This window comes from Nelumbo nucifera, chromosome 1, assembly GCF_055504915.1.
Source record: "Nelumbo nucifera cultivar China Antique chromosome 1, China Antique-T2T, whole genome shotgun sequence".
Classification (NCBI taxonomy): domain Eukaryota; kingdom Viridiplantae; phylum Streptophyta; class Magnoliopsida; order Proteales; family Nelumbonaceae; genus Nelumbo; species Nelumbo nucifera.
In genome coordinates this window covers 199,066,260-199,084,561 of record NC_142649.1, presented here as the reverse complement: position 1 = coordinate 199,084,561, position 18,302 = coordinate 199,066,260, and the positions used below count along the sequence as shown (strand labels likewise).

Genomic DNA, 18,302 nt, shown 5'->3' with positions numbered 1-18,302 from the left:
ACAGAACTACAACAAAGGAAAAGAAGCTAACAACTGAATCCCTTCTCAGTGCGGATGGAAAATGGATGATTCCTTCTCCCAGATAGAAAGGGCTAACTGAAAATATTGCATTCCTTCTCTCTTATCGGGCATCTTGAATATCGGATGCCCGATCTCCTGCCCACCAGAACTCGGCTAACATCTACCCACAACACACTACCCGTGCATTGGGAACATCTCCCCGTGTAGGAGGATGAAATGTCCTCCATGTGTGGTTGCGATGGTACGTGGGTAGAGGTGGGCAGAGTTCTTATGAACAGGAGATCCGGACTCCGAATATCGTGTCATACCCTGAAGTCTGAAATTCTGTAAACTTTTCCGTCGGACTCAAAGCTCCAGTCTTGGCTCATTCGGCTGAGCTTGTAAAAAAAAAAAACCATCTACGATTTTCTTCAGCGGAGCTACTGATAATTATTTGTTTCCATCATCTCCATCTCGCTACATTATTTGTTTATTTGTTTCGTTTTTCCATAGAACTTGCATTGGGGTATAATGCTTCTTGAATCTCACATCTTGGATTCGTTGCTTAGTCTTGTGATAATTCTTTGCTTTGGGATGAGGAAACCTTAAACGTGTGCGTTTCTTGTGGATTTTGGATTGGTATCTGGATGTCTTGGCAACAAGGTGCTTGTTCAGATTATATGTTTAATTTAAATGTCTTCTTCATATGTATATATATGTTGGACCAGTGGTTTATACCTGCCTCTGTCTCTCGTAGAGATTATTATAAGTTAGAGTTAATGGAGAATCATCTGATGCTTCAGAAAGTTATAGTTGTCTCGGTTGCTCTCTTTCTCTTCTGGAAAATCATTAAGCATATAGCGAGTTTTCTCAAGGTTGAAAAAGAGCCTTTGAGGGTCCTGATTACCGGTGCTGCAGGCATGTTTGTTTTCTCCGATCTTTTTCAATAATTAGTTTCCATCCTTTTGCATTCTTTAATTAAATTTACAACCTTTCTTGTGGTGCAAAGCATGCAATTGTCTTATAATTTTAGTTGATACAGAGTACTGCTTCGATCACCGTCAAAGTCCCAATTTAAACAAGCTGAAATTGAGATACTTTTCTTTGATAAAACTGAATGTGCAAACAAATCTAAGCAAGTAGATGTGCTTTAGTTATCTGAATGTTTGGAATAAGATAAACGAGAAAGTAGAGCATGTTCTAATGAGTTCCCTTGAGCATCAGATTCAGATGCTACCAGTATGCTTCTAGTTATAATTAATTCAGTAGTTTCATGGAACTAATTAACCCTCTACTATTCAACTTGTTTTGTAGGACAAATAGGCTATGCTCTTGCCCCTATGGTTGCCAGAGGGGTGATGTTGGGTCCAGATCAGCCAATAATTCTGCATCTGCTTGATATCCAACCCGCTGCAGAAGTTTTGAATGCAGTGAAAATGGAATTGATTGATGCTGCATTTCCTCTCCTCCAAGGTCTTTCTTTCTCTTCCATTTGAGGGCTTATTTCATCACCTAGCTATATGCTTGAATCTTGATGTAGTAGAACTGATTAGTGTGTATGGTTGCTGGGTAGGTGTCATTGCCACCACGGATGTTGTTGAAGCTTGTATGGGCGTTAATATAGCAATTATGGTTGGTGGTTTCCCCAGGAAGGAGGGAATGGAAAGGAAGGATGTGATGTCCAAAAATGTAGAAATCTACAAAGCTCAAGCTTCAGCCTTGGAGAAGCATGCAGTTGAAAATTGCAAGGTGAAATTAATTTCTATTTGAATGAATAGCTTGGTTGGTGGTGTTGCAGCAGTAGGTAGTCACAGAAAGGCCAGAAATTCACCTTGAACAAGGATTAATGCATTCTCTTTCTCACAGGTGCTGGTTGTTGCCAATCCAGCAAACACAAACGCGCTCATCCTAAAAGAGTTTGCACCTTCAATCCCAGAGAAAAATATAACATGTCTTACACGACTGGATCACAACAGGGCTCTGGCCCAGATCTCAGAGAGGCTTGACGTCCCTGTCGGTGATGTTAAGAATGTAATCATCTGGGGCAACCACTCTTCAACTCAATATCCTGATGTGAATCATGCGACCGTCACCACCGGAAGCGGGGAGAAGTCTGTCAGACAGCTAGTAGCCGATGACCAGTGGTACCTACAATTTCCTTCTTTTCTAGTATAGTGTATGCTTAACATAATTTAACTTTTAGGGCCCTTTTGTTTGCTGGTATTTAACGGGGAAAATTGGTTAATGGAGGTAATTGATGACAACAGTTCTCCCTCTCACCTCTTCTTTACCCGAATAAGTTATATCATACAAGAATGCTGAAATCGAACTATTCCGGACTACTTTTGCATGAAAAACACTAATTACCTGAATAAACTCACAAACTTATGGAGGTAAGTGAAAACGAATGCGGTTAGATTTTAATATGTGCAACTTCTTGTAAGTTGTATCCAAAGAACTTTCTCTTACTACATATCTCATTAAATTTAGACATCTTAGAATGTTGATCTCTTCTTTAATGTATCAGTATTACACAATTTTGATCGTCTTTTGCCTTGTTCAAGGTTGAATAACGAGTTCATCACCACCGTACAGCAGCGAGGTGCAGCCATCATCAAAGCTCGGAAGCTCTCAAGTGCCCTCTCTGCTGCCAGTGCGGCATGTGATCATGTCCATGATTGGGTTCTTGGCACTCCTAAGGTTGTTTCTAACTCTACCACTGGAATCCTTTGATTTTGCAGCATCCATGAGACCGTGACATCTATTCTCGGGCAACACTTGATCCTACCACGTTGGAGGAGGCACGTCCTCCCACCTCTTAATTTTTAGATCTAAATCCTAAAATTTAAACTTTAAACCCTTCTTAAACCATGAATTTAAACTTTAAATCCTTAAACCCTAAAACCCTAAAATTTAAACTCTAAATCCTTAAACCCTAAACTCTAATCTTAAATCTTAAAGCCTAAACCTTAAAATATAAACTCTAAATCCTTAAACCCTAAACCCTAATCTTAAATCTTAAATCCTATACCTTAAAATCTAAACTCTAAATCCTTAAACCTTAAACCCTAAATCTTAAAATCTAAACTCTAAATCCTTAATCCCTAAACCCTAATCCTAAATCTTAAATCCTAGACCTTAAAATCTAAACTCTAAATCCTTAAACCCTAAATCTTAAATCCTAAACCCTAAAATCTAAATTCTAAACATTAAACCCTTAAATCCTAAACCATAACCCTAAAACCTAAAATTAGTGTGTACAATGGCTATACTAGGACATGTCCACTAACATGAAAGGAGCCAAGTATTTTCATCTAATTTTCTTTCAAACTAATTAAGCTTCTATTCAATATGTTTATCTTCCCTGTATTTCTCATCCAGGGCACGTGGGTATCCATGGGTGTGTACTCAGATGGGTCATATGGCATCCAACCTGGCCTTATCTACTCCTTTCCTGTTACATGTGAGAAAGGAGAATGGTCGATTGTGAAGGGTAAGGTTTCTAAACGCCCATATGAAGTATTGTGGCATTGTCTTAATGTTCTCTACTACATGAACAAATAATCAAATTCACACTGGATCTTCTGAGAGCTGAAAAGGATGCTTAGTAAGAAAAAACGTGCCGCCTCCATCGATTTTGAGATCTTGCTAATTACTTATTGCTCACCCAGGGATTTGGCTGTTCTATATGGCTTGCTTACGAACTTATTGCCATGGCAGGTCTTAAGATCGAAGAGTTTTCAAGGAAGAAGATGGATGCCACAGCAAAGGAGCTCATGGACGAGAAATCTTTCGCTTATTCATGCCTCAAATGAATATGTAAATAAAAAATGAGTTCCATTCAGCCATTTTAGAATTTATATAACAAGTTAACAATCGCCCCCTGTTTTGCACAATTAACATTCGAATTTCTATCAAACGATGTTTCAAATATTTCAGCCAGAAAAACTTTTCTTGCATTTTACATTGAAACAAACAGAGCCAATAGAATTATTATACGGATCAGCGGATGAGCCTGCAATTTTACCTTGTATCGTTTTCGGTAAAAACAACAAATGAACAAATTCAACACGGCACGGGTACCCCACTACTACCACCCTCACTTGCAAATCCATTTGAACCCCAACAGATTCACCCACTTACATCATCCCACCTTGTATTGTCTGAACTGAATACCCACGGGCCACGGCATATGCCAACTCTAAAGTCTAACCCACCTTGCACCGGCTCAGTGTTCACGACAAACCCAACATTTTAAAGCTAACCTGAAGCTAATAGCTTATAGCAATGCTAACGGAATTGCAACAATGAGATGGCACTAAAGGCAATGACGCACGCAACAGACTACTATTAGTTTAAAGCACTTTGAATTTGGGTTGCTGGTGAATGAATGATTCAAGGAAAATACAGCTGGGTCTTATCAAAGAGAGCCAGCTTTCATTTATGCGCAAATATCTTCTATACAGCATCAGCAAGTCCAGTTGTGGCTCATGTTTGTCTTCTATACATGCTTTAAGCTCGACCAAAATCCTAGTCGAGTAACTCAAGCAGGGTATTGAACACAAGAAGGTCAACCTTGGGCCCAGATCGTGTAGCATGAAGGCTCAGATAAGGACCCAATTTACTCGGTTATGCTGCTGGTTTCGGCAAGTCAGTCTTGAAAGAAGATCTTGCCACCATACATTAGTGACTTCTAAATTCTAATCTAACAGTTTCCCCTCTTCCACAACATCTCTACCTTTAGATACTTGGGCTTGGCCTATACTTGTTAAAACTCTGCAACTTTTGTTTCTGCTCTCCAATCGTCCTATTGTTTTCTGACGTGATTTTTGTTAAACCTATTGTATACTGTCCCATTGGTTGTCCTGTGTCATTGCTATCTTCAATGTCATCATCTCTATGCAGTTTCTGGCATATGCAAGAGGATGGAAATTCATGAAACTCGCCTCGTCCTGATCTCATATCCTCTGGCTCTCCCATGAAACCTCTCTGGCACAATTTCACTTTTCTGGCAAATGTTTCCCAATCCATCTTCTGCCTTGCCATGAACAATGCACTTAGCTTCTTTGCATTTGGTCTGATGGTCCTTTTATGCCCCATGTACCTCCTGAGATCCATGATATGAAATTAAGAAAACTAATTAGTGAACTACTAACAGGTAACATCAGTAGAAGATAAAAGAGGAATTACCAACATCCCAATGGAAATAGCTAGATACCATCACAGGTTTATAACAACAATAACATGCAGTCCATATAAATCAAATGGTTTCATGACTAATCATAAAAAAGTTTTACACAATCCAAATGGCTATGCTAATCTAGAAAGGTCTCCTTACTTTGATGTACCGGAGGTTCATGTTTTGATAAAATCGTAATGGTTTTGCAGTTGTGAATACTGCCCTGTGTTCAGTCCAACAACAACAACAACAATAACAATAATAATAATAATAATAATAATAATAATAATAATAATAATACATCACTTTTAAGATTTACTATAACATACACATTGGCCTTCTTTAACCCTCATTTTTTGATATGACGAAAAAAATTTTGATTTTTTCTAGGATGCAACCCAAGCCAAAAGAATAGCATTAAACAACAGCATGTGCTATGTCAGTATTGGCATCTTGACGGTCAATAACCTAATTAAAAGATGTCACCAAAGAACCAAACTTACTTTTCATAACTGTTTACCAACTTAAATCTAGTGGGAGAGACTATATTCTTTCCTTCTTACTTTACATACAAACTATACAAGACCTTAGTGAGCTTTAACTCTCACAAATACCCTGCTTTTTCACATTTCTACTCTTTTCTCAGTATGGGACTATTTGTCCTCTAAAAACTGAACCTTTTTATTCTGAATAAGAGAACCTTCCATCTGTACTCTATTAAGAACAAACCTACATAAAAACTCTGAAAAAGAAAATACAGAATGGAATCGCATTTTTAGTTGACACTTAGGTTCAAATGTTGTATCATTAAATTTGCCCAGTGTTACATGATGATTGTTGGAATCTGATGTGTACCCAAGAGTCTAACTTGGTCAAGACAAGAAAACATGGACTTGCGGACACATATAGAAAAGTATATACTATTAAAATAGTTTATTTATTTTGAATTCTAACATAGTATCATCATCATCATCATCATCACCATCTAAGCCTTGCCTCAACTATATAGGGTTAGCTGCATGAATCCTGTTTTGCCATTTCATTATGTTAAGTACGATATCCATTGTTAAATAATAGTAGCATAGTATATATATACTTATAAAAAAACGAGCCTGAAATGTTGCCTTTACTGAGTAACACTTGATACGAAAAATATCATTCATCTTCTGCATTAGCTGTTCAATGTTTCACAGAGGTTTCACCAGGAGCAAATGCCACATTTATCACTTTGATTCCAAGGAAGAGGGAGGCCAAAACTCCTAAAGACTGTAGACCAATAAGCCTCATTGTGAGTGTTTACAAAATTCTGTCAAAGGTCTTATCAGAAATACTAAAATAGGTGTTACCCTCGATCATCTCTCCTTTCCAAGGTGCTTTTGTAGAAGGCATATTGTGGATCAAATCTTGGTGGCTAATGAAAGCGTCGTGGAAAGAAGAAAGGGTAGAGAAAAGGGGCTGGTTTGTAAAGTAGATCTAGAAAAAGCCTATGACCTGGTTAATTGGGAAGTCCTAAAAATATTAGAAAGACTGGGATTTGGAGCTAGATGGAGGTCTTGGACTAAATGATGTTTAAGTTCAGCTCATTACTCAATCCTAATCAATGGTACAGCAAAGGATTTCTTCCCGGCCAGGAGAGGAATTAGGCAAGGTGACCCCCTATCCCCATTCTTGTTTACCCTAGTGGTAGAAGTGTTAAGCAGAATGGTGGCAAAATCTGATGCTCTAGGCCTTATTAGAGGTTGGAGGGTAGGTAGAAATCAGGTGATCGTTACCCATCTCCAATTTGCAGATGACACCATCTTTTTTTGTGAAGGAAACAATGAGGAAGTGGTGGAAAATTTGAGGGTGCTGCTGAATAATTTTGTGGGAGTGACAGGGCTGAGGAAAATTGGACCAAAAGTGCAATTGTAGGGGTCAATTTGGAGGAAGGATAGCTAATAAGATTTGCGGAGATCTTGGGGTGCGAGATCAGAAGTTGGCCTATCAGTTACCTAGGTCTATCTTTAGGAGGAAATCCCAGGTCAGTTGGGTTTTGGAAACCAGTTTTAGAAAGGTTTGATAGGAAGTTAGCCCTTTGGGAGAGGGACAGAATAGAGTGATTAAAGGGGATCAACAGTCCCATCACCAAGTTGTACAAACTGTTTACAATCTAATTTTAACAAAATGCATGTTTACTGATAAAAAAAATGTTACACAGAAGTCTCTCTTACGAAACCATGGTGTCAAATTTGACATGGACACATTGTCTGTTTAGAAGAGTCAATGCTACACTGCCTTGGGTAAGAACCACCTTGTGGCTGCATAATTTCAATCATAGTGTACAAAATGAGTCATATAGAGTTGTTGTCTGTCAAGTGCCTAACTCTTCAATGTGAGATTTCTCTCCATCATGGTGGAACTTGGAAGGAAAATGAAAGTAAAGATGCTTCAGCAAAATCAAACCAAGTTTAATTTAAGATGAGGTTTTCGTTAATGAAACCAAAAATCAGATAAAGATAAACAAAATGAAAGTGATAACCAGGCAAATCAGAAAGTTTCTATCTAAAGAGATATCAAATCCACAAGTCTAGACATTCTTGATGTCCCAAAAGGTTAATTCAACTTATATATTCTTTTTGCCTTCTTTTTTCAGAAAAAGAAATTCTTTGTCTAACCACAGAAAGTATTCCTACAAAGGAAACTGAAAGGAAAGGAAACTCGTTAGTTTTCAGTCCTTACCGTCGACCTGCTAGAATCTTGGCCATATTTCCATTGTTATTGGTGACAAATACATCACTTTCATCGCAGACAATGTAGTCAAGGGCAGCAAGGCGTGATGAGAAGGAATTGAAAGGCCTCAACTCTTCATTAGCAAGCAACTCTTTTGTGTAGAAGTTTGGGAAGAGGTTTCTAAGTGGCTGCAAAGTCTCTTCTCCACCATATATTTCTCCTGATGCAACATAGATGTATGTATCATTTCCAAAACCAAGTGCCCTCAGCATCAGACCCACTTCATGAGGGGTAAGAGGACATTTCCCCCTTTTCCGCTCTCCCTCGGGGCTCAAAGGCTGTGAAATAAAAGGGAAATATGATTATACTTTGAAAAGTAGCAATTATTATATTTTTCTCCATAAATTGCAGGATAATACATGTAAGAATCTGTGACAATATTGGATGTTTCAGAATTTGCTGGCAGTAAGCAGTTTTTTTTTTCTTTTCTTTTTTTCCTTTTGATCCATAACAGAGACTTTATTCAGAAACAACGACAGAAGGTAAAACTTCCATTATTACCAGTAGAAAGAAAGGGAATACTGACAAAAGTGACCCTCCATGGAGAGGGCACCAGGATAAGGAAATTGCAATAGTAAACAGTTTCACCAAAGGATTCTACCATACATTCTTTTTTCCTGAAAAAAAGCTCCAAGAACTTGTCATCAAGAAATGAGACTCATGAAAGAAGGATAATTTCTCACAGGTAATGTTGGCCACTGCCTCCTGATTTTAGCAAGCTCAGCTCTTTCTTTGTCACCTCCACCATAATAACAACCAGAAAATGCTAGCATATCAGGTTCAAACCTGTCAGTAAGGTGAACATTGAAATTCAGACCAGTCAAAGTACTAAAAGGAGGAAAATCACCTAAAATTAAATTACATCATATAATGGTGCCTAGTGAAGACATGATTTACTGCCCAGGAAACTAAGACATTGAGAAAGTACAAAAATAAAGGATTCACTTTGACAAACTGTATATTGATAAAAGATGAAAGCAGACATAAATTCCCAGAATTATTAAGAAAAGTAGAAAAGAACAACAGTACTTAGAAGAAGCCTCAGGAATTACTCTAAAGTATCATATTGAATAGCAATGAGAATATCAAACATATTTAAATTATATTTGTACAAAAAAATGCCAAATTAATAGCACTGAGAATATTGGAGTGACTTGACCCTTGGGCAAGCATGATCTGTGAAAAGGCAAAAAAAAAAACAAATAAACAAATAAAAAGAAAGGTGAAGTGTATAATTGTATTGCCAAAAAGTACAAGAAAAGACAAAAATTTACATCATAATACTTTTTTATTTGGTCTTTTTGGGTATGTCAATCAGAAAAGCCTACATATTGCCATATATAATCATTTTTTTATGGAATTGCTTTGAATGTATTAATTTGATATTTGTCCACATAAAAGAATTAAACTGCACCTAAATTATAACCAAATACAAACTTACTCCAAAAACTTCCATGCTCCTAGGTCTCTATGTTTATGAAAGCTGGCATCCAAGCCAAGTCATTAAGATCTTCTATTACAGTGACTAGATTGTAGTCCAGATTGCAAATTTAGCATATTATGAAAAAAGAACACCATTTTCAGACGTACAACAACATATACATCTATGCTACCCAGATACAGCAAGGAACACAGCCAGATATGATATCAGATTAGAAAGAAGTATTGCATTAACTTCATGAAAGAAACCACCTTCAAACGCCAACCCAATTTCCAATTTTCCAAGTAAACAAACAGAATATACCTTAAGTGAACTGCAATGAAACGATTGGTCATATTCCGCATTCTCATGACCAGTGTTTGACCAAGATCCTGTATGGGTTTCGTAAATCTCAAAGCATGGTAATTCACCCGGCAACGCAGCTTTTGTAGTTCATCATCAAGGTTATTTGCAAGCCTGTAATCAAATTTTGTCAACTGAACAGCCTGCGAAAAGTTTGATGTGTTAATTGGCTCACTCACTCATCATAGAAATTGCTCCAAAAAGCAGAACAGACAAATGAAGATGTTTTAATCATTGTATAACAATCCATAAAAATCCTGAACGATCAGAGATGTCAAACCAACAAAACAATGAAGATTATTTGCTTCTAAGCAGCTCTTATGTTAAGTCCTTCAAGTACTCTACCACAAACTGTCAAATAGTCTGATGTAAGGTCTTCTGTTATAATGGGAAATGGAAAAGAAGAAAAAGGTCATTATTTTCCCTGTATTTGCATGAACCAAATAATTCCAAGTACCAGCATAACATTTTTAGGTATTCCACCAAATAATTCCAAGTACCAGCATAACATTTCAAAAAGCCTACTATAGATAGAATCCAAATAAAGAATACAATTGCAATAAAGAGATTAACATGGGTTGCTTACATGTCTCCTCTTAAGTATTGGCAACACCATATCCAGATAATACTCAGGAGTTGACTTCCTTGGCACACGCATAGTGTATGGAGGTTTTTCCATTAATCTCATTACTTTATCAGAGATTCTTTTAACAATGGTAACATCTTTTGCAAGAGAAGAGATGAACCAATCAACATCAAAAATGTTCTCAAAGTCACTGCATGTCAATGGAGGTATCTGTCATAAGATAATAGTAAAAGGCAACCTCAATGATTGCTATGTAAATAAACCATAGATGGTAGCATGACCATGGATAAAACTGCAAAATCAACTCACCTATCATCCTTCCAGAAGGAACGATGATCCAGCTGTGGTATAACTAATGTAGCATTCAGAATACGTGCAACAACCACTGCATCAGTTATCTGAGTATGAAAAAGGTTGCATACAAATAAGGCAGAGAAGAAAACCATGGCCCATGAAATAATTTCACACTTCACAAAATTGTGCCAGAATATTTACATGAAATGTACAAAGACACAGAGACCAAGAAAGAATGCATCACACAAAGCATTCAAATTATCATCAGAAAGTACATATTCTAACATTTTTCACCTTGCAGCAACAATGAATCCACCATTAGGGTTTGAAATAAGCAGTCTATTGGATCCTTCATCCAAGATTTATGCAAATTAGGATTAACCATATTGCCATCTTTCTGTAAAACGTGTATAAAATAGAGTTAAAGCCCTAGCCAAGTTCTAGGCATGCATGTTTGGAGAACAAATCCGACAAGTTTCATATTATCTTCAAAAAGTAAAATATTTCCAGTACTGTTGATGAATTAGTTCCATTAAAAACAACCATAAAGAAGATGGAAGTCATCAAAAGTGAGCGAATCAAAAGCAGGACCACAATTCTCCAGGGAAGACAAGAAGGCTTAATGTCTTAGATGTGAAAATGTAAAAATAAGCTATCTGTCAAGAACAAAAATTTGTATTAATGATCAAGCTCAAAGAACCTGTACATCTGTAAGAAGGTATAATGAGGTGCTGTTCTTCACAAAAGATTTTGTTTTATGACTACAAAATTATCCTTGGACCACAAAAGCAGCATGGAAATCAAAAGAGATGAGAAAGAGACAACCCTTAAAATAGAAACGAAACTAAATAACTGACAAAATATAAAACATTCTTGAGCATTTCAACTACGGTTCTTTAGAGATATTGTTTATTCATCCATTCCACAATCTCAAATAAGTATGAGAAAAAAATAAGATTACATTTATGTAATAATCAGATGAAAATTCAATATAACCAACAGAAGATAAGATATATATGTTACCCCTGTTCTTTGTTGGTTTAACCCTCCACTTGTTGCAATAAGCAAGTATCCATTAGAAGACCGCTCACGTACAGCAGCTAGATTTTCAGTAAAACAAAAAAAGATACATGAGCAGTTAGGTATGGAGCAACATCTACATGTGTTTCATTCTTCACAGCACGGTAATGAAATTAATAATCTATCTTAGCATTTTCAAGATAACCAGTGGAATTGGTTGTTGAAATCATAGACATCTTGCACAAGCATCATTCTTCATGGAATATTCAGACAGACAATAGATCCCACCGGTACTTGTTCCCAGTCACTTCAAAGTGCAACCGGTGCCATTGACAAACATTTACTTTGATGAAGAACTGAAGATAGTTAATAAATTCACAATTAAAAGATTGTTGGATACTCTCAAGAGTAGTTACATAACATTCTATAGCAGGTAATCTAGCAATGGTTTCCTATAGGTTGCCTGTTTTCTTGTTTCAAATAAGTTGGATAGAACATATCAAAAGAGCTTGTCATATACAGATGTATCATATCTTTCTGGTAGTGTAAATGCATATTTAATGGTTTAGAGAAGTTTCCCTCTACAGCACACGTAAGAATAATTGATCTGTTACAAGTTGAAGGGGCTAGAAGGGCTAGGGGCAGACCAAAAAGGGCTTGGGTCAAACTAGTAAGAAATGATTTAAGCTCTCATAATTTAACAATGGATATTGTAGTATTTCCATTAACTCATATTACTAATGCCATTTAAACTAAAACAATGCTAATTGTTGTTTTTTCTTTTATTTTCACAACCCAAACATCCTAGCTAATCTGCTAAGCCTTAAAATTTTCAGACTAGTTGACTCTACTCCCTATATTCCACCAATTAGTTTCCCAAAAGAAGACAAAGTTGAAGAAAAAACGAAGTACACAGAAATGACTTCGTATTGGCAATGTCACCCTTCCAATAGCCAATTTTAAGTTGTTATGCCTAAAATCCATATTACCTACTCAAAAATTTTTTAAGTAGACCTCATACCAGTATAAGTCTAAGGTAGTATAAGATATACTAAGATTTGCAAGTTAAAAGAGAAATGTCGGTCCCTTTCTAGTAGCTAAAATAAATTAAGAAAATAACTTACAAGTGAAATGAGGGCCTTTATTACTACATCCATAGTAGAACTTTGAAGATCTTGACTTCCATATATCAATTGGTGCATGACGACCTCCTTTCTGCAGCATTTCCATTTTAGTATTATTCAACTGTAGTAATTCAACTTGAGTAAACAAAGCATGGATTGCAGATCTTCTTATCAACACAGAATGCAAGGGAAATTATCTATGAAAGAGAGACATGACAAAATAAACCTAGAAGAATCAGAGAGTGAGATTCACAGAATACAGTCCTTATACACATAAATTTGGTACTTGGCAAAATCTTTTAGATCCACAATTCCTAGAACTTTTGCAATTGATAAAGTTATCTAATTACAACATAGTTATTTTAATCAAGCTTTATTGACCTGAAGAAAAGGGGGGAAATGGTCCAAGGAACAAGGATATGAAATGATATTGGTGTTCTTCAAGCACCAAAAACAGCATATTTGAGAAACACCAGGTTGTAGAAAAGGTCAAATGAGGCATCTTTCACTCTTTTGATGCATTGTGCACGCAAGGATTCCTAGAAGCTAGAGCATTTCTACTGGAGCTAATCTCTTTCAGTAAATATGATCATTGTGCATTATATTGCCCTTTTCCTCCTTATCCATTTGCATCTCACTTTGTCCTTCCTAAACATAAATATAGGAACTAAAAAGTGCATGTGCAATGGCTCAATCTTAACGGGACTGCGAAAACCATATAGAGGTGCTATTGAAAAAGGAAAGAGAAAAGAAAAATCAGAAAATGAAGTTGAATGGAATAAATGTAAGAAACCGACCAGTAACGGTTGTGGTGGTTGAACCATTGTAGTAGTAAAGCCACAAAACAAGAAGAATTTAACTCCAGAAACAACAAATAGGATCAAAGAAAAACAGAAAAAGATCTGAGGTTTGGGTGAGAACAGAACAAATTTTCCACAAATAAAGATCAACAAGCGATTCCCAGGAACATCCAAGGCGGCAATATAGTCCTCTAAAAGGCCCTTGATGAGAATCTTACGGATGTCCAAGGTCCATCCAATTTCAGATGAGACTGATTTTGAGCTCGTTACCTGGATTTGTTTATTTTAATTGTTCATTTATTTTACCTATTAAAGAAAAGAAATAAGGCAGACGGTAGTGCAAAGTGCGATGCAGAATTCCCAAATCACAAGGATACATATGATAATGATAGTAACTATAACTGGATGCAGAAACCTTGTCTAAAATCCAACTAGTTAAACAACAGGGGAAGGAAATCAGATTTTAGTGCTTGTAAGAATACATCGTACTTCTTCCTTCCGCTTAGCATGCGTGGAAAAAGAGATAAAATTGTACTGCATTATGCTACTGAATCAAAGAGATAGAGAGTTCTAGTTGGCAGATGCTCAAACGTACCAGTCTGGAGTAGAATATACGGGTCATAATCAGACGATGAGAGTACCAATCGAGATCAGAGGCAACATGTCCAGTGAAAAGCGAAATTAAACCTAAAGCAAAAAGCATCAAGCCACACATGACGGACCAAGAGATTGGCTTCTTCTGCGATCTCCAGAAAAATTGGTTCTGCGAATGTAGCAAAGCCAAATTAGCCGGAGAGAGCTTTAAGCTGTGAAGACTACATAACAGCGCCTTCCCCACGTCCATTGAGCTGCAAATGGAGCCTCACTTTCATAATAACTATAAAAACCCTAAAGAAAGTTCTGAAATAGTATCCTGAGCAAACGCCATTAAACACTTGTCATTGTGTGCTGTGATCTGAACCACATAATATGTTTTAAGCAGCGGAGTCAGGTTGATATTTAAAGAAGGTAACGAATGACCTGTCCGGAAGCATTGGAACCTCTACGTGTGGAATCTAAGTAAGAGAGAAATTAAAGGTAACCAATGGAGACAGTAGACCAACAGTTCTGAAACCCTAATTCTGCAACTGCTTGACTAGAGCTTCCAAAATGCGCAGAGAGAGAGAGGAGAGAGTTCTTCAATGATCGAAGAGTTTCTTACTTAAATAAACGAGCTGGGAAGAGGAGGAATGGTGGAGTCCGTGCAAAGAAAAGTGGAATATCGGAAGTTCGTGTCGATTTTGTAATTATCGCTGTATCGCAGATGCAGAGAGAGAAAATAAATAAATAAAAAGGTGGCCATGGGGAATATCTACTGAAATAAATTACATAAGTACGGAGATATTCTCAACGGCAGGCTGTTGGAACGGGCTTTGCCCTGACCGAAGCCGGACTCGGCCATGGGAGGTAAAAATAACTAACCCAACGTTGGCCCTTCTGTGGCTGACTGGTTGTGAGCTCAAAATTTTGGAAATTCAATGGTAGGGGAGGGGTATAATTGGAAATATGGCGTAATATAAAGGGTGGTTATTGTCTTGTTGTGTTAACTGGTAATAAGGTACGCATCCCTTGCGAAACAGTAATTACTGTGGGGAAAGATTGGTTGCGCATCATAGTTGTACGTACTACGTACATCAAATCAACAAATATGAGACGAGAGAGTTCCATTTATCGAACGGTGCTGATCAGTTAACCAGCTATGGATTTGATGGTTTATCGAACGGTGCTGATCAGTTCCATTCAAAGTTTATTGGTATAGTTGAGTAACGTACAACCTGTAAGAGTTAAATGTGGTTTATTAATTTGGCCAACTAACTTTACACTATTACAGACACCGGTAAAGTGTTGAAAAACAATGGAGGAGGTTTGGGAAGGTATAGTAGGAATGTAGGATGATTGCTCATTGCTTGCTTTGCTCTTTTTGTTTGTTTTGGGGTTGGGACTTGGGGGAGCACTCAGAGCAGGAAAAATGGAAAATACCGTGTGGGGGTGGGCCCTCTCTTTGTCCTATCCCACGGTTGAGACTTGAGAGATAGAGGCGAAGCGGGACCATCTGATCTTGTTCATATATTTTGTTTGTTTCCTGGACGGTCCATCGAGGTTGGTCGATATTTCATTCCCAATGACTAAAGAAAGTGGTAGGGTCGAAGGTAGTAGGTTAGTAGCTGATTGGGAGAGAATGATAGATGGATCGTGTACGTCACGTCTTTTCCACTCCAAGACCTGAAGACCGTTCGTCGACGCATGGAGATAATGGGTCATTGCTCAGCTGAACTGAATGGTTTATTGATTTCTCTTTTTTGAATAATTTATTAACTATAAGTTTGTATTCAGATAATTATTAGCCAAATCAAACAACAGAGTTCATGCAACAAAATCAGCAGGCCAATTTGGTGGGGGACTGCCACCAAATGTTAAACCCACCTAAACCTTTTTAGTGACGTGAGCTACCTAATTAAAATCGAATTTTAATTTAATAGAAAAGTAAAGTATATTAAGAAGTTGACAAGTTGTGAACCATTTAATCTATAAAATTAATATCTATTGATTGTTAAGCTCTCAAATATTTTATTGTTTAATTAATTTATTCACTAAAAACAAATAAGTTATTCACTTCAATCACTTTAGAGTTCAAACTGTTATAACACATTTAACGTCAAGGGTATAATAATCAACTCAATTTAAACTTTAGCCACTAAGGCTGCGTTCAGAAACTATGCAAATATGTAGAGTATAAAACGATTTATATAAATTGTAAAGTTAGGTCAATTTTACACTAATAAATATATCTTCTTACCATAATGGGTGTAAACATAAATTTCAATAAAATATGTCTGTTTTTTATCAAAAGTCTATTTGAATGTAAATTTACTTTTTTCTTACTAATGTACTTTTGGCTCAGTTTGAAAAGAGTATAAATACAAATATATATAGTGTAAATACATATAAAATAATATAAAATATAAGGTTTTACATTCCACATATTTGCATTTGTACTCTTTCCAAACTCAGCCTTTACATCTTATTATTAATGTAAATATGCATTGGTCTGTCATTTGTCAATACATAAATGTAATATTTTCAAATACAAGCAAAAGTGAACCAGAATACATAATTTACCCTGAACCGGGATTTACACTCCATTGCATCATTTTCAAACGCAACCTAAGGGGGTGTTTAAGGTCTGATTTGGTTTGAATTATTGAAGATCTCAAAGTAAAACCAATAAATTATAGAGCAAATAACCGATAACCCCAGTGTCAGAATTTGTAGGTTCAAAGTATATTTCGGGTAGGTGCCAGATTGGAATTGATGCCAATTTATGGGCAGGTATGGATGTATGGGATGTGTTTTTTTGACGTTTTGAATATTTATAGTTGTACAGTGGGAATCAGAAATCTGCATTGGATGTATCCGTACTTCTCCATAAATTATAGTCTGATAAATTTTCAGACCAAACTAAACTGTTTTATAAATCAAACCATTTTATTATGATTTATAAAATAATATTGAAAGATGCCCTAAAGGGATGAAGGGGGGGGGGGGGGGGGGGGGTAACAGCAGGTTTTTATAATCTAATAAATTATAAATGCAACATGGGCAGAGGCAGAGGTAAATAAAAGAAGAAAGTAAAGGAGTGATGAAGGAGGGTCCTCCTACATCTGCCAAAAAAACAAACAATAAAAAAGGTGGAGAAGTCAGTAGTCTAAGAGCATATTGATGTGGTTCAAAATGCTTTAATTGGAATTCACCTTTATATGAAAAAGAAGGGAGACATGTCTCCTGGAGTGGCGTGGCTAATGTGGACATAAATGAACGACAAAAGAAACGATTGAGATTGATTACCACATGCAATAATGTTGCTGATGCTGATGATACATTGCTGCTACTGTATCAGGAAGCAAAGAAAAAAAAAACGAAATGATTTTCCTTTTTTGTTTTGTCGTTTTAATTTCTTTATTTGCACATAATTAAGGGTGTGATTTGAGCCAAAGTTATCCCCAGTCCAATAAGGGAAAAAAGATAGTTGAATTGGGTCAGGTGAAGGTCGGGTTCAGTTTGGGGTTGAAAAATATGAGCCTAACTTGGTTCGAATTGGGTTAAAGTTTGGATGTATTAGTGATGCTCAATTAGGGCTGAGTGATTAACAAAAACTGAAAAATCAAATCGAACCGAAAATTCCAGTTAATGGAATTGATTGGCTTGATTTGGGTTAACCTGAAAGAAAAAATCGATGGTTAACCAAGCTGATATCATATTTATAATGTATAATATATTTATATATTTATTTATAATATATTATAAATATAAAATTCTAAAGAGTTGAATTAGTCAAAAACTGAATCGGTTAACTGATTGATTTTGGTTCAAGATTTCATAAAAATAGAAGATCAGTTTCATCTAAAAAAAGCCTACACGGAATTGTGAGCACCCCTATGTTCAATCCACTGCATAGATACATATATACTTATGAATTCACAGGCTGGGCTTTGCCTTTTTAAAAATTAAAAAAACTACTCTTGAGCCCAAAGCTAAAGATCAATTTGAACACAAATTCTATAATATATTATCAAGCTAGGTTTAGGCTCGAACTGTGCTTATTTGAAAAAGCCTGGGCTTGAGCTTGACTCGAAAAATAACTGGACCCGAAATTTAAAGCCCAAACCAGAGCTTGTAGGCTTAAAAAATTTGTTTAAGCAACTGGCTT

General features: G+C 36.5%; 2 protein-coding genes across 5 annotated transcripts; one reads left to right on the top strand and one right to left on the bottom strand.

The window, feature by feature from the left end:
• The first annotated feature begins 245 nt into the window (after positions 1 to 245).
• Positions 246 to 3,948, top strand: LOC104602371 (malate dehydrogenase, cytoplasmic-like). 3 transcript variants are annotated; one of them, XM_010266032.3, is made up of 8 exons: positions 527 to 663; positions 758 to 918; positions 1,315 to 1,473; positions 1,574 to 1,749; positions 1,867 to 2,144; positions 2,565 to 2,700; positions 3,382 to 3,493; positions 3,721 to 3,948. In XM_010266032.3, exons 2-8 carry the CDS (start codon positions 780 to 782, stop codon positions 3,813 to 3,815), a joined length of 1,095 nt encoding a protein of 364 aa, XP_010264334.1. In that variant the 5' UTR covers positions 527 to 663; positions 758 to 779; the 3' UTR covers positions 3,816 to 3,948. The 3 variants fall into 3 exon arrangements, with proteins under 3 accessions (XP_010264335.1, XP_010264334.1, XP_088751937.1); XM_010266033.3 differs by lacking the exon at positions 758 to 918 and having other exon boundaries at positions 246 to 663; XM_088895811.1 differs by lacking the exon at positions 527 to 663 and having other exon boundaries at positions 702 to 918.
• A 446-nt stretch (positions 3,949 to 4,394) lies between these two features.
• Positions 4,395 to 15,019, bottom strand: LOC104602372 (O-fucosyltransferase family protein). 2 transcript variants are annotated; one of them, XM_088895810.1, is made up of 10 exons: positions 14,151 to 15,018; positions 12,756 to 12,846; positions 11,635 to 11,711; positions 10,627 to 10,715; positions 10,318 to 10,507; positions 9,693 to 9,874; positions 8,632 to 8,734; positions 7,898 to 8,226; positions 5,339 to 5,402; positions 4,395 to 5,107 (listed from the first exon to the last, which is right to left on the bottom strand). In XM_088895810.1, the coding sequence occupies exons 1-10, from the start codon at positions 14,397 to 14,399 to the stop codon at positions 5,090 to 5,092; spliced, it is 1,392 nt and encodes a 463-aa protein (XP_088751936.1). In that variant the 5' UTR covers positions 14,400 to 15,018; the 3' UTR covers positions 4,395 to 5,089. The 2 variants fall into 2 exon arrangements, with proteins under 2 accessions (XP_088751936.1, XP_088751935.1); XM_088895809.1 differs by lacking the exon at positions 5,339 to 5,402 and having other exon boundaries at positions 14,151 to 15,019.
• Positions 15,020 to 18,302: the final 3,283 nt, after the last annotated feature.